This window comes from Seriola lalandi, unplaced genomic scaffold, assembly GCF_002814215.2.
Source record: "Seriola lalandi dorsalis isolate HSWRI2012SDOR001 ecotype SW California unplaced genomic scaffold, Sedor1 jcf7180002054845, whole genome shotgun sequence".
Classification (NCBI taxonomy): domain Eukaryota; kingdom Metazoa; phylum Chordata; class Actinopteri; order Carangiformes; family Carangidae; genus Seriola; species Seriola lalandi.
This window is the reverse complement of record NW_019525398.1, coordinates 167463-181784: the sequence shown is the minus strand read 5'-3', so window position 1 is coordinate 181784 and position 14322 is coordinate 167463. Positions and strand designations below refer to the sequence as shown.

The 14322-nt window shown below is 43.2% G+C and overlaps 3 protein-coding genes and 1 long non-coding RNA gene across 8 annotated transcripts in view; 2 read left to right on the top strand and 2 right to left on the bottom strand.

Annotated features, from left to right (window-relative positions):
* The window catches only part of fer (fer (fps/fes related) tyrosine kinase), a 25238-nt gene that overhangs the window by 10310 nt on the left and 606 nt on the right, over positions 1 to 14322 (bottom strand). The gene's annotated exons all lie outside the window — the stretch shown is intronic.
* LOC111670238 (uncharacterized) lies at positions 781 to 3500 on the top strand. The gene is made up of 3 exons (XR_002761845.2): positions 781 to 887; positions 1198 to 1315; positions 3433 to 3500. It is a non-coding gene; the product is annotated as an uncharacterized LOC111670238 (long non-coding RNA).
* rnf224 (ring finger protein 224) lies at positions 3756 to 7217 on the top strand. Its single transcript, XM_023426882.2, has 2 exons — positions 3756 to 6420; positions 6554 to 7217. Exons 1-2 carry the CDS (start codon positions 6181 to 6183, stop codon positions 6887 to 6889), a joined length of 576 nt encoding a protein of 191 aa, XP_023282650.2. The 5' UTR covers positions 3756 to 6180; the 3' UTR covers positions 6890 to 7217.
* pisd (phosphatidylserine decarboxylase) lies at positions 7244 to 14124 on the bottom strand. 4 transcript variants are annotated; one of them, XM_023426878.2, is made up of 9 exons: positions 14025 to 14124; positions 12986 to 13029; positions 12644 to 12780; positions 9802 to 9936; positions 9612 to 9713; positions 9207 to 9330; positions 8894 to 9034; positions 8638 to 8798; positions 7244 to 7979 (listed from the first exon to the last, which is right to left on the bottom strand). In XM_023426878.2, the coding sequence occupies exons 1-9, from the start codon at positions 14066 to 14068 to the stop codon at positions 7734 to 7736; spliced, it is 1134 nt and encodes a 377-aa protein (XP_023282646.1). In that variant the 5' UTR covers positions 14069 to 14124; the 3' UTR covers positions 7244 to 7733. The 4 variants fall into 4 exon arrangements, with proteins under 4 accessions (XP_023282646.1, XP_023282648.1, XP_023282647.1 ...); XM_023426880.2 differs by lacking the exon at positions 14025 to 14124 and adding an exon at positions 10198 to 10342; XM_023426879.2 differs by lacking the exons at positions 12644 to 12780; positions 12986 to 13029; positions 14025 to 14124 and adding exons at positions 10198 to 10342; positions 11382 to 11536.

Here is a 14322-nt window from a genome sequence, read left to right as displayed (position 1 = left end):
CAGAGCTAAGCGGCTAACGGCTAACAGGGAGGGGCTTCCGCGGGAAACGGAAGGGGGGGGGGGTCATTGTCTTTATTAAACAAGAAAACTGACATTCAACATATTGAAAAGAGAGAAAAAAAATCAGCTACAAAAATAGTGAAGACAGATGGACAGAACACACCTCATGTTACCAGGTTTTAGGCTACCTGTTACCTGATGTTACCTGTTGTTACCTGTTACCCTAAGAGTTCCTTCATATGAAGGTTTTGGTTCTCCTCACATAAATTACACTGTTCATTGTAAATGAGACCAGGACCAGTTCTCTCCTGGATCCCCACCTGAGTTTGTCCCTCACCTGAGTCTCCGCAACTACCTGAGTTGCAATCACTCACCTGGACTCTCATTTTAAACTTTATAAGCAGCAGTCAGACATTCACATATTTAATTTCCCTGGATTTTGCTTCTTGGTGCAGTTTGTTTGAGATGTGGTTATTCTGTGAGGAAGCCTGCAGACAATACTGAGGGCAGAAAGTTTTAAATTCCTGAAAACTGCAGCATCAGTTAAACTGGGTTTAAAGCTTCACTGTTGACTTTAGAAATAACATGACACCATTTATTAATCAGCTGTCTGTGTATGTTATATGTTATATATACAGATAATATGTAGTTTTAATACAATTATTATAATAGTCAAACATCACAATCTATTATTGGCCGCATCATAAGTTCATGGTGTAACAAAGAAAACAGAGAGGAGGATTTCCGTGAACTCACCTAGGAAAAAACCTGTAAAATTTAGCCAATGGGAGCAAAGTGTGGGCGGGGCTTGGTATTGGAATGCGAAAGAGAGAAAAGCAGTTTCTGTCGGACCGGTTAGTGACCCTGGGTGAAACATCACCAAACAGGTAAATAAAACTTTTATTAATGATCTTTATGAATTTTAAGTAATTTATAACAAACATTAGGAAAGTTAGAGAGAGAGTGGTCGAGCTCCATAAAGAGTGAACGGAGAGAGAGGTAAAGTGGCACACACAAACAACAGGGGTGGGTGTCCGGTTTGAGGTGAGAATGGTTGAGCTCCATAGAAAATGAACAGGGAGAGAGGGAGGGAGTGTTGTCAGGTTGAACTGGTTTGGGCGAGGCGGCCGAGCGAGCTTCACACACAGTGAAAAGGAGAGAGAGACAGATTTTTAATGTTTGTGTCGCTTCCTTCAGTTTGTTTCACTTCAGAAGAAGAAAGAGGATAAAACCAGAGAAGAAGAAGAAGTCTGATTCTGTAGAGAAACCACAGATTGAGGAAGAAGAAGCAGAAACACCTCCTGCCTCTGAACAGGTGAGTCCATACACTTTGACGTTACCTGAAACTAGTTTGTACACTTCCTGTCTGTGAGTGAAGTACAAATACTTCAAGTTGAACTGCTGCTCTCACTAAAAGTACACAAGTACTCAATACTCAAATAAATGAAGTATCAAAAGTATCTTCATCTTACCCACAGTGTTGGAGGAAGCAAAACTACAAGTCGAGTGTACAAATACTACAACTTAAAGTACTGTGTTTCAAAGGTTAAGTAGAAGTATAAATACACTGAGAAAGTACTACATTATAAGTAAAAGTCCTGCACTAAAAAGTACATGAGTATTATCAGTATAATGTAGGCCTACTCAAAGTATGAAGTAAAGTAATGCAGGTATGAAGTAGCAGCAGTAGTATTAGCAGCAGTATTAGAAGATTTTTACTTGAGTAAATTAAGTACTGCAGTATTCAAAAGTACATTTTTATGTCAACACATTGTTGTAATGTTCCACATTTACAGAACCTAATGACTCTGAAACAAGCTGTTGACTGACTGACTGATGATTGATGAATGACTGAATGACTGACTGAATGACTGACTGACTTACTGACTGATGATTGACTGACTGACTGACTGACTGACTGATGATTGACTGACTGATGACTGACTTACTGACTGATGATTGACTGACTGACTGACTGACTGACTGATGATTGACTGACTGATGACTGACTTACTGACTGATGATTGACTTACTGACTAATGATTGACTAACTGACTGACTAACTGACTGATGATTGACTGATGATTGACTGACTGACTGATGATTGACTGACTGACTGATCACTGACTGACTTACTGACTGATGCCTGACTGATGATTGATTGACTGACTGATGCCTGACTGATGCCTGACTGATGATTGATTGACTGACTGATGCCTGACTGTTGATTGATTGACTGACTGACTGACTGACTGACTGACTGATGCCTGACTGATGATTGACTGACTGACTGATGCCTGACTGATGATTGATTGACTGGCTGCCTGACTGATGCCTGACTGATGATTGACTGACTGACTGACTGATGACTGACTGATGATTGACTGACTGACTGATGATTGACTGACTGACTGATGCCTGACTAATGCCTGACTGATGATTGATTGACTGACTGATGATTGATTGACTGGCTGACTGACTGACTGACTGACTGACTGACTAATGACTGACTGACTGGCTGCCTGACTGATGCCTGACTGATGATTGACTGACTGACTGACTGACTGATCAAACATTCAAACTAAATGAATCTTTATTTAAACTTTGAACACAGACTTCGTCCATCGTCAGGACACTGACAGGTTCAGACCTGACTGACTGTGGAGGCTGCGATTGGTTTATCTGTGATGAACACAGTATATTGTCCATCACATTTTCAAAATAAAAGACAATTCATTCACTGATTAAAAGCTCTTCAAAGTAAGATTCCTTCAAAGAAATGTAGTAGATTCAAAAGTACAAGATTACTCAAGTACATGTACTTAGTTACTGTCCACCACTGGTAGCAGTAGTATTAGTATTACTAGGCTAGTAGTATCAGATGATCACATGACATCATTCACTATATTTATTTGAATGGAAGAAATTCAGATGTAACTAAACCGACCCTGAGGACAGACACAACATATTGAAATACATTCCTTTTCAATGATTAACTTGAATTAATTTTAAGCACAGTATTCTGTTTAACAATAATATTATAGTATTATTTATTCATTTAAAGGTTTATGTAAGCAATCGTCATAGCCACTAGATGTCACTCTACACCACCAGCATCTCAGACCAAAACAAACGCTTCATTGGCCACGCCCCCTTCCTGTTCAGGTGTTCCAGAGCTCAGTGAGTTTCCACTCACACAAGCAGCTGTGAACACGAGAGACGACAAACAGCCCAGACACAACCATTAGCTTCATGGTGTCATGATCTGACTCTGTAACATCCTCCACACACACACACACACACACACAAACGCAAACACACCACACAAACACGCCCGCACACACGTTAGAGTTTCTTATAAAGTTTTCTAATCCTGATTCTAAACTTTATAATCTCATGTTAAAGAACCTCTCTCTGTCTTTCTCCACACAGCTCTCTTGCCCTGACTGATTGGTTGATTGGTCAGTTTTAGCCCCGCCCTCCTGTGACGCTCCACCATGTCATCAAACATCAACGTCTCCCTGGACAACCCATACGGTCAGGTGACCATCCCACGGGCTAAGCTCCACCACCCTGATGACACTGCCACGGTCATAGCAAATCCGGTGGCTCTGAGCAGTAATGACGGGAACCCATATGGTGTGTCGAGCTCCGCCCCCCCACCACCTTATATGGTGAAGGAAGATGGAGGGGGGGAGGAGGAGGGAGGAGGGAAGTGCCGTGCTTGTTGCTATCGCTGCAGGAAGAGGAAGTGATCTCACTGTGGCATGAGTTGGCATCACAGTGACAGGACGTGATGTCACAGCATCAGGAGGACTGTGATTGGCTTGAAATGTCAAAGGATGGAAGGACAGGAAACAAAGACACAATTCAAAAGGTGAAAAAGGAAGGAAAGGTCATAAATGACTGAGTGAGGAAGTTGTTTCATTTGTGGCAGCCATTTTGTGTCAGTTAAACATTAAAAAGCAAAACTTGTGTCAACTTCCTGTTTGTTAAATCAAAACCTAAAAATATAAAAATTATTTAAAAAATGATTCAAGCTCAAGAGCCACTTACTGAAATATTCCTGAAGCTCAGCAGGTTCCACTCTGAAGAAGGCCATGGGATCCAGCTGAAAGCTACAAGAATTACTAGGAGTTGATGCTTTATACAAACATATGATCATGATAATATGTAATGATAATAATTATGATATGATCTAAAGCTGGTTTTGTTAATTTTTTACATTGAAAAAAGAGAAAAGTTTATTTTTGATGTTTCAAAACCGAAAAAAAATGACAGAAAAAGATCAATAATCAATGACATATTTATTGATCTGTGAGCAGATTAGATTAGATTAGATTAGATTAGATTAGACATAAAATGGCCGCTGCATGATTTCATCGTTAATGTGGAAGTGACTCCATTAAACTAAATATTCAGTTTTTTTTTACTGTTCACATGAATGAATGAACAAATGGATGAAATAATGAATGAATTAATGAATGAACAAATGAAATAACGAATGAATGAATGAACGAATGAATAAATGAACAAATGAATGAATGAACGAATTGATGAAAGAATGAATGAACAAATGAATTGCTGAGTGAACGAATGGATGAATGAATGAATTAATTAATGGATGAATCCATTTAAACATCAATAATCCCAAACATCTTAAAATGAAGAATCTCTAATATAATGAGATTTTTGAAAATTCTGACGTTGAAATGAACGATGGTGAAAATGGTTAATAATTGTATAAAGTGATGAATGGATGAATCTTTTATTTTATTTTGTCTGTAGTACATTAATAATATGATATATAATCTAAATGTATATTAATAATCCCCTGACCAACAAACTGTTTGCGTTTTTTATTTTATCTCAGAAGAAAAGATGATGGTCCATAAAGTATTAGTAAGTAGAACTTTTATTGTGAAGGAATTTTGATGACATCATAGTGTTTGTTCATTAGAGTTTTTCTGTGTCTGGTTCTAATAAAGAATATTGATAAACAGACTGATCAGCTGATCATCCTGTTAATACCTCACTAAAACACACACACACACACAACCTGAGTATATGTATATATCCAAGTTATACGTCTCTCCTTGTTGCCATGGCGACCTCAGTCTGTCAACACTGAGCCGTAACCTGATAGGTCGACACCAGTGGCCAATAGAAACCTGAGAGCAGCTCCACTTTCTATTGGCTGATCAGGTTACAGGTGAGATTATTGATCGTGTCGCCTGCTCAGGTTCAGAGTCTGAATATGTTCAATTTACCTGTGTAGTTATTGATAAGTTATTGATAAGTTTTTTATTTGTTTGATGTTACAACAGAATTTAACTCCTTTCATTTTTACATTTTATTCTGTTGCTGTCGTTGAAGAAAAGTTTTGTGTTTGTACGAAGCTGAATTATTGACGAAGGTGACTCTCTCTCTGAGGCAGACGGGACGAGAACGAAAGAACAGAGAAGAAGAAAAGAGAGAACGACAAGTAGGAAAAGAAAGAAAGAGAAATAAAGAGAGAAAGAAGAGAGGAGGATATAACAAGAAGAACGGCAAAAGAAAGGAGGAAAACGTGCAGTGGAATAAAAGAAGAGAAGAAGAAGAAGAGAGGGATGAAAGAGGGAAAGAAGAAGAAATGAGAAACAACAGAAGATAAAATAGAGAAGAACAATAAACCGGACAGCAGGAAGAGAAAATGTGATGTGAAGAAGATAAAAAACCAGGTGAGTTTGTGTTTACATTAAGAATCTGACCAATCAAAGCGCAGCAGGTGGAGAGCTGGACACACTGGTCGTTCCAATTTCTCTTTTTCCAAATGTCCTGCAGTTAAATTTAGCTTAGCATTAGCCTCAGTGCAGGTCTGAGCTCTGAACTAGACTAGATGAGTCCTTAATCTAGACTAACCTGTGACTAACGTTAGCCGGACAGCTAACAAACCCACGGCATGAGAGTAAGACAACCGAGTCACATTCCTCCTCTTTTAGTGGACTAACCCACTCTGGCTCCGGTCTGGCTCCGGTCAGGTCCTGGTCAGGTCCCAGTCTGGCTGTGGTCTGGTACAGGACTGGTCCTGGTCTGGGTCCGGTCTGGTTCTGTTCTGATCCCGGTTCAGTCCCGGTCTGGTCATTTCACAATAAAATAAAAAATTCTTAACAGAATATTTTCTTCTGCCAATCAGAAAAAATGTCTGATGACAGAAAGAAAGAAGAAAAGGAGGAAGAGGAAGTGACCTGTCAGCCCCTCCCCCCTCCCCCCTCCTCTGTTGCCATGGAGACACAGATGTCACTGAGGAGGCAGGACCTTGTGTGCATCGTGTGTTTTGGCAGCTACGACTTGGCAGCACGTTTGCCGCGGCGACTGAACTGCGGCCACGCCTTCTGCCAGGCGTGTCTGAAGAGGCTGGACACGGTCATCAACGAACAGGTGAGTAATGACATCATCAGCACAGAACAGGTGAGGACAGGTGTGGAAAGCAGTTGAAGTTACAGTGACTAAAGCTTCCATGAGGACAGGTGATGTGTTGTGAGCTCAGACTGAAAACAGACTCCACCCCCAGGTGTGGATCCCGTGTCCTCAGTGTCGACAGAACACACCTCGGCCCAGAGGAGGAGCAGCAGGTCTGGACCTGGACTTGGCCTCCTTCCTGGGAGTGAAGGCCCAGCAGACCTGCACCTCTTCCTGCTCCTCGACCTCCTGGAGCTCCATCCGCAGGGAGGGGGTAGCGACCGGAGATGCGGCTCAGGATGGGAAGCTGTGGCTAGGGAAGGAGGTCTCCGATGACAGCTGGTCACACGGAGGTCTGGCTGAGCCGCGTTTCCACCGTTATGGCAACTGCTGCCCGCCGCCATCCTTTTGGCTGTGCTGCTGGTTCTGCTGCACAGGGCGGGGCTAATGCAGAGGGGCGGGGCTTAAACCAGTGTGCTGCTCCGGTTGTTTCTCCATGTTGGTGAATTTCTTCTGCTTTAACTGATGTAAAAACTTCAGTATTTAAATATAATAAATCATATTCTACAGATGTGAATCATCATTTTATATTTCTCACTGACTGAGACCATGACAACATAAATAAAACATTGTATTAATTGTAATATGATCATGTGACAATAATATGATAAAAATAAAAAGTATCAAGTTTAAATCCCATTATGCAGAGAAATGGTCCCATTCAGTGTGAACATGGACAATGAACTAATTAATAGCATTTATTTAATTATACGTTCAACTATTTTAAATAAAGACAAAAATATGAGAAAAAATATTTATTCATATTAAGATATTTGACAAAAGTCGAGAAACTAAAAAAAAAGAAAACAGATGAAATGGAAGAAATGATGAAGGAAAAATAATTAATGTTTCTTTCTGACCAATCCCAAGCCTCCTGATGTGCCTCCACCAATCAGCTGACAGCTCCGACTGCTCTGATTGGTTTGAGTCAGAAACAGAAAAAATAAAGCTTTGAACATTCAAACAGCGTCAGTGGACGGACTGTTCTTTTAAAGGAACTGTTCTGGGCGAGCGACATAGCGACGGAATACAAACACAGAAAGAGAGAGAGAGAGAGGTTTGGCATCTTCCCTGCCATGAGGCCCAAGGCATTCTGGGAGTTATAAAAAACAAACATGTCCTCTTCATGTCCCAGACAGCGTCTTCCTTATGCAGAAAATTACCCACAATGCCTTAAACTCTTAAAAATCTGTCTTGTCTACAGGCCCCTACTCCTGAGTCTGCCTGGCCAATCAGAGGCTGCCAAGCCCCTCCCCAACTCTGATTCGCTGTCCCGGCTGCAGGTTGAAGCTGAAGTCTTTAGGAGCCTCAAAAAGCAGAACAATGGTGGAGCCGAGGTTAAACTCCCCCACCGCCTCCCCTCTCTGTAAAGCCACGCCCCCTTCACCTGCCGCCTTCAACAACTGGTCACCGGCGGCGATGTAGCTGCGGTCGTGGAACGATCCTTTACTGTAGTGAGGAGCGTTGGTCTGAAGCTCCTGACGACAAAAACAGTCAACAAATATTTAATACAATATTGATATTTAATAATTTATGAATACACCATTAATATTGGATAATATCAACATTGAATAATATCAATGATTTAATATTCATGTTTAATAATATAAATAATTTCTGTTCATTAACAGACTGTAAATTACACAAAAGATAAATCAATATATCAATAAAAGACATATCAATGTTCAACCTAATTTAAACATTAACATTTTAACATAAAAAATAAAAATAAGTGAATTATCAGTATGATTTCAAACTCATGTAAATATTTTGATTATAATATAAACAGCTGCTGAAACATGAACATCAGACTGTTCTGATAAAACACGTTACAATAATTATATGATCATTAATTTAATATTAGTTTTTTTTTTTTAAAGTATATTTTTTTGGGCTTTTATGCCTTTAATAGACAGCACAGTGGAGAGTGACAGGAAACAGGGAGGCAGAGAGAGGGGGAATGACATGCAGTGAAAGGCCGTCCGATACGGGATTCGAACCGGGGCCGACTGCAGCGAGGACTGTAGCCTCTACACATGGGGCGCCTGCTTAGACCACTACGCTACACGACGCCCCAATTTAATATTAGTTTTAATATTATTCTTTTTTTCTGGAGCTGCTGGTCCAGGTCCTCACCTGGTCGAAGTAAACCCTGATTGATCCCACGTTTGTGGCTCCGACTGCTGTTAACGAGAAGAAGCCATGCTGCCATTGGCCGGTGAGCGCCACACGCTCATTAAGACAGAAGAGCTCTTTGACCCAACGAGCCACACCTGGGTTAACCGACATTAACGAACCTAACGAGGAGAAAGACAGAGAGAGGTTGGGGTGGGGGTTGAAGACCAGGTACACTGCAGAGAACAGACAGGTGAACAGGTGAATGGACTCTCACCTGGGAAGTGACGTCGAAGCTCCACCCTCCAGTCTGTGGGCGAATGGAAACAGTGATAGTCACCTGGAGCCAGGTAGACCACGACGTGGAACAAGTCGTTGTCGGGAGACGCTAGGAGGAGGTCCCTGAAGGAGGAGGAGTCTAAAGAGAGCATGTCAACACAGGTGAGTCCAGGTCAACACAGGTGAGTCACAAGTCAACACAGGTGAGTCCAGGTCAACACAGGTGAGTCACAAGTCAACACAGGTGAGTCCAGGTTAACACAGGTCAGTCCTAGCTCACATTGGCGGGGGTAGAGTGGGTGTGTCCTTACCATTGCCCCGCCTCTTTTGTGGACCCAGGAAGTTCTCAAGGCTGTAGGTGACCCCCTTCACCTGCTCCACCTCCGAGTTCTTCACCTGACCAAAGTGGAGGATCCTCCCGTCCGCTGGAGACACCTGCGGACAACCAGAGCTGAGGTAAGAACATGACTGAGACCACATGACCCCCAACCCGCTATCATCACCCATCATGCATTGTGTCTGAAACACACACCTGATTATTAATTATTATTAGTAAATTCACCTTAAACAAAACAGAAGATAAAAAAGAAAGAGTCTGAGGTCCAGGACCAGGTCTCACAAGACCAAGTCCTGAGGAGGAGGAGGAGGAGGAGGAGGAGGAGGAGGAGGAGGAGGAGGAGGAAGAGGAGGTGGAGGAGGAGGAGGTGGAGTGTTACCAGGCAGGAGGAGGTGCAGAGAGGTCTGACTGCAGGTTTGAGACGTCGACGGAAGAATTCTCCCAGATTCCTGTAGTGATGTAAGTCCTCCACCGCTGCCTCCTATTGGACGAAGGTGAGACAGGAAGGTGACCATGTGACATGTGACCCTTACCCTGTCTCCTCAGCTGGTCCGGGTCCAGGTCCTCACCTGCATGTTGACTCCAAAGGTCCAGATGTAGAGGGAGTAGACGGGTCTGCGGAGCCAGGTGGGGAGCTCCACTCCGTTCAGACGACCCCACGCTCGAGAGAGGAGGCGTGTCGGGAAGGAGCGGTACAACGCCACCTGCAGGAGGAGACAGGTACTAAAGCTTCAATACTGATGATTACAGGAGGAGGTGAAAGAGAGGAGGAGGAGGAGGAGGAGGAGTAGAGAACAGTGATTTGATGTCTAAATAAATAACTTGAGTTTCTGATTAGAAAAAAAAAAACAAGAAAATAAAACAAATGAAAAATCAGATCAGATCAATCTGATCAGGAAGTCAGTGGCGGCAGGAGGGAGGAGATAACAGACGAACAGAAGAAGGCATTCAGCAGCCCCTCTTACCCGATTGGCCAGCGGCCGCAGAGCGCCTACAGACAGGACGTAGCAGAGGAAGGTGATTGGCCGACGGCGCCAAGAGGCGGGACGACACACGCCGCCACTGAGCACGCTCAGGCGGTGACGGAGAGCCAAACGAGGTACCTGAAGCCTGATGGTGACGAGATTTAACGAGAGGGTGAGGAGGAGGAGGAGAAAGAGAGAGAGGAGGAGGAAGAAGAGGAGGAGGGTGAGGAGGAGAAAGAGAGAGAGGAGGAGGAGGAGGGTGAGGGTCAGAGGGAAGAAGAGGAGAAGAAACAGAGGAGGAGGAAGAGGAAGAGGAAGAGGAGGAGGATAGTGAGGAGGAGGAGGAGAAAGAGGGTCAGGGGGAAGTAGAGGAGGAGAAACAGAGGAGGAAAAAGAGAGGAGGAGGATGAGAAAAAGAGGAGGAGGAGGAGGAGGGGGGAAGGTGAGGAGGAGAAGGAGAAAGAGATGAGGAGGAAGATAAAGAGGAGGACGAGGAGCAAAAATAGGAGGAGAAGGAAGAGGAGGAGAAGGAGAAAGAGACGAGGAGAAAGACACGAGGAGGGAGGAGGACTAGGTCCAGGACGGACTAAATCTGTGAGCAGCTAACTGGGTTAGCAGGTTAGCACAGGATCAAGTGGAAACAGGCTAAGCTAGGCTAAAGCTAAAATAGCTGACCTGCTAAACTAGCTGTTGCCACGAAATAAACACACACACACACACACACACAGTAATCTGCTCTAACCCAACCCCTCCACCCTCCTCTCTGTTTATTCTAATGTCACTTGCCCCCTGGTTCTGCCACCTCTCTCTCTCTCTCTCTCTCTGTTGTGTTCAGTGTCTCTCTCTCTCTCTTTCTGTTGTGTTCAGTGTCTCTCTCTCTCTCTTTCTGTTGTGTTCAGTGTCTCTCTCTCTCTCTCTCTCTGTTGTGTTCAGGGTCTCTAGTCCTCAGTCAGATTTTTAAATGTTTAATTTTAAAATTTAACGTTTTCTCTGACAGTCTTTAGTCCTCCCTCCCTCTCCCACCTGAATCGTGCCGTGGCTCTCGTCCTCACCCCCCTTCCTCCTCCTCCTCCGTCTTTCTCTCTCTCACCGTCGGTCGCGCGACAACGTCGCCTCACCTGCCGCAGCAGGTCGCGCGACCGCCGCCCGCCACCGTCTCCGGGGCGACGGGAGAAGAACCTCACCATGAGCGCGTGTCCGCCGACGGGGAGAGAGACGGTGGGAAACACATCCAGACAGTTTCACGTGAATACCCCGACGATGTTTAAACCAGAGAAGAAAAGACGGGAGCGCGTCCACTGAGAGGAGAGAAGAACTGCCCGGGAGGGAGAGAGGGGGAGGGATTAATACTGCGGAGCCCCGCCCCTCTCCCCTTCCCTCATATTTCACATTTACATGATACAAACCTTTTGTGATAATATTTTTCTTATTTCATTTATAATTATTTATAAAACAACTATTATTAAGTTTTTATATTTTATCATATTTTAATAATATTATTTATTTTTTATTTTGACTAATTTATTTTTCATTGTTTTATAATGTTTTCATTACTTACTTACTAAAGATCAAATGATTTATCATTGAATTATTAAGCATATTTTATTATAATGAATGTAAGGATCAAGATGTGACTGAAAATAGAACTTTTATTGTTTTATAATATATTATTCAGAGAACTTTGATTTACTGATAAATAAAGACAAAGTAAATAAATAAACTAAGGAATAAAATCAATCTTTGGTCCAATCAGAGCCTCCTGGTTACTGATTGACCAATCAGACCATGTCCCCAGTGAATGGACCAATCAGGAGGTGGGGCAGTGAGGAGAGGGGGCAGAGCCTGAGTCGGTGCAGCGCGGTCAGTGTGACATCATTGTCACCTTTCACCCAGTGTATGAATCTTAGTCTGTCCTCAGAGCAAAGGGATAAACAGCTGATTCCACCAGCAGGGTTCACACCTGAGTGATGTCACTGAACAAACGTCAGTCCAGCTCAGTCCTGAATCTTTGCTGCAGTCCGAACAAACCTCAGGTAAAGCCTACAGACTGGGCTGTTTGGGCCGCTGGTATCTAAATTCTGTGCACCTGAGCACACAGGTGTTCACACAGGTGTTCAGGTTACCTGTCAGCAGCTGTCACTGTGGTCAAAGTGATGAACAGCTGATTTTCAGTGTGAACGAGTAAAAGAAGAAGACAACATTTTCAACACTGTTCACTATCCTGCTGTCTTCTCCATCACCTGGTTCATGACCTGGTGCATCACCTGGTGTGTCACCAGTGAGAAGAGTGTGAAAGTGTGGAACGCATCAGAGGAGGTTAGGATTAGGAGACAGAAGAAGAAAGGTGAAAGTACAAAATGAAAAATAAAGAAGAAAGAAAACAAAATGATAAGGAAAGCAAAGAGCAAGAAAAAGAAGAGGAAACTGCAGGTTTATTGTCTCCTACCTGTGTGGGCGTGGCCAGAGGGGGTGGGGCTCCATCTTCCTCTTGGTTCCTCCTCCTGTAATGCTGGTAACCAAGGTAACCACCACCTGTCACCAACAGGAAGCGAAGGGGCCGTGGGCGGGGCAAGAGGCCACGACCTGAAGAGAAAGAGCCGACTGTAACTTCTCGTGGTGTCACCACAGAAACCTTCTATCAATCGATACTTTCAATGAATAATCAGGAGTTTGTCTCAGACACAAAGGTACATTAGATGTTAACGAGGTGGACATGATCAGTGTTTGAAAGGAGGTGAAGAGGAGGAGGACGAAGAGTTAGAGGAGATGAGGAGGTGCAGATACTCACCTGTGCTCAGGCTGCGTTGTTGGCTGCAGCTCAGAGGAAAAACTCTGTAAACAACATGAAAACAAACAGTGAAGTCTGATAAGTAAAATATAGATTTCTGACATATTCTAAATACATGGGAATATTACATATGCTTTTCTTAAATATTCAAATTTAAATATTAGAGTGAAGTTAAAGTAAAGAGAAGCAGAGTCTGACAGATGAGCTGATATCAACTGATCAATATCAGTACATGTGATTTAGAAACAGTCTGACAAGAAAGAGCGCTGTCCACTCTCAGAACCAGTGCCAGTACCAGTATGAGTACCATTATCATTATCATTACCAGTATCATTATCAATATCAATATCAGTATCAGTACCATTACCAGTATCAGTACTAGTACCAGTATCGTTACCAGTACAAGTACCAGTATCAATATCAGTACCAGTACCATTACCAGTGTCATGACCAGTATCATTATCAATATCAATATCAGTACCAGTACCAGTACCGGTACCGGTACCGGTACCAGTATCATTACCAGTATAAAGGCTCTAGGTAGTTTGGTCTTTAACTCACATACTGATACTCATCACAATAAATACCAGAAACAAATAAACACTGAGGATAAAGTGAAAATGTGTCCGCAGCGCGGGACAGAGACGTTCAACAACAACACGTTCAGTCCTGACGAAGCTCCTGACAGCGGCACGTTCAGGTGAAATTCACCTGTTCACACTATGAAAACAGGTAAATCTGAGAGACCTGGCTCGTGTGACCGGGGCCGAATCTCACATCCGTCTTATTCACACACTGCTCACCTGTCTGACGTTACATTCAACTCAGCGTTTGGATTTTAGACACCATTAAATATCAATGAAATATAAATTTAAACCAGAGTCTGGTCAGGTCAAACTGTCTCTTCACAGCGTCGCTAACACGACAAATACGTCACACTGTCATTACAATTCTGCCACGCGACGGTAAAGGAAACACGTCACTGACTCATGACGATACTGTAATATTTTCAGTAAAAAATAAAAACAAAGTTAAAAACCTGTAAATCACTCCGCTGCGCACACACCGCAAGACCGCCGCCATGTTCTGTTTGCGGATGTGACGTCAAGACGTTCTTCTTCAATGACGTTTAACGGCCGCTGGCATCCAGGTAGTTACATTACTGACATCTATCGGACTCATCTAGCTCCTGCACTGACCGGAAGTAAATTGACGTCAAGATGTTGTACGTCAGGAGGAACTTCTCCTCGTTTGTTTGTTAAACGCGGGGTCAGGCGGGGTCAGGCGGGGACGCCCCATATCGCCTTATCTCTGTCTAATCTGCACTCAGCTACTCA

What these genes read in the sequence shown, in the direction of transcription:
- rnf224 (XM_023426882.2), top strand. Translation starts at nt 6,181, where the DNA reads ATGTCTGATGACAGAAAGAAAGAAGAAAAGGAGGAAGAGGAAGTGACC. An exon ending in ACACGGTCATCAACGAACAG is followed by an intron (nt 6,421 to 6,553) that starts GTGAGTAATGAC and finishes CTCCACCCCCAG; the next exon opens with GTGTGGATCCCGTGTCCTCA.
- pisd (XM_023426878.2), bottom strand. Translation starts at nt 14,068, where the DNA reads ATGGCGGCGGTCTTGCGGTGTGTGCGCAGCGGAGTGATTTACAG. An exon ending in CGCAGCGGAGTGATTTACAG is followed by an intron (nt 13,030 to 14,024) that starts GTTTTTAACTTT and finishes TGTTGTTTACAG; the next exon opens with AGTTTTTCCTCTGAGCTGCA. An exon ending in CTCTGGCCACGCCCACACAG is followed by an intron (nt 9,937 to 12,643) that starts GTAGGAGACAAT and finishes CTCCTCCTGCAG; the next exon opens with GTGGCGTTGTACCGCTCCTT.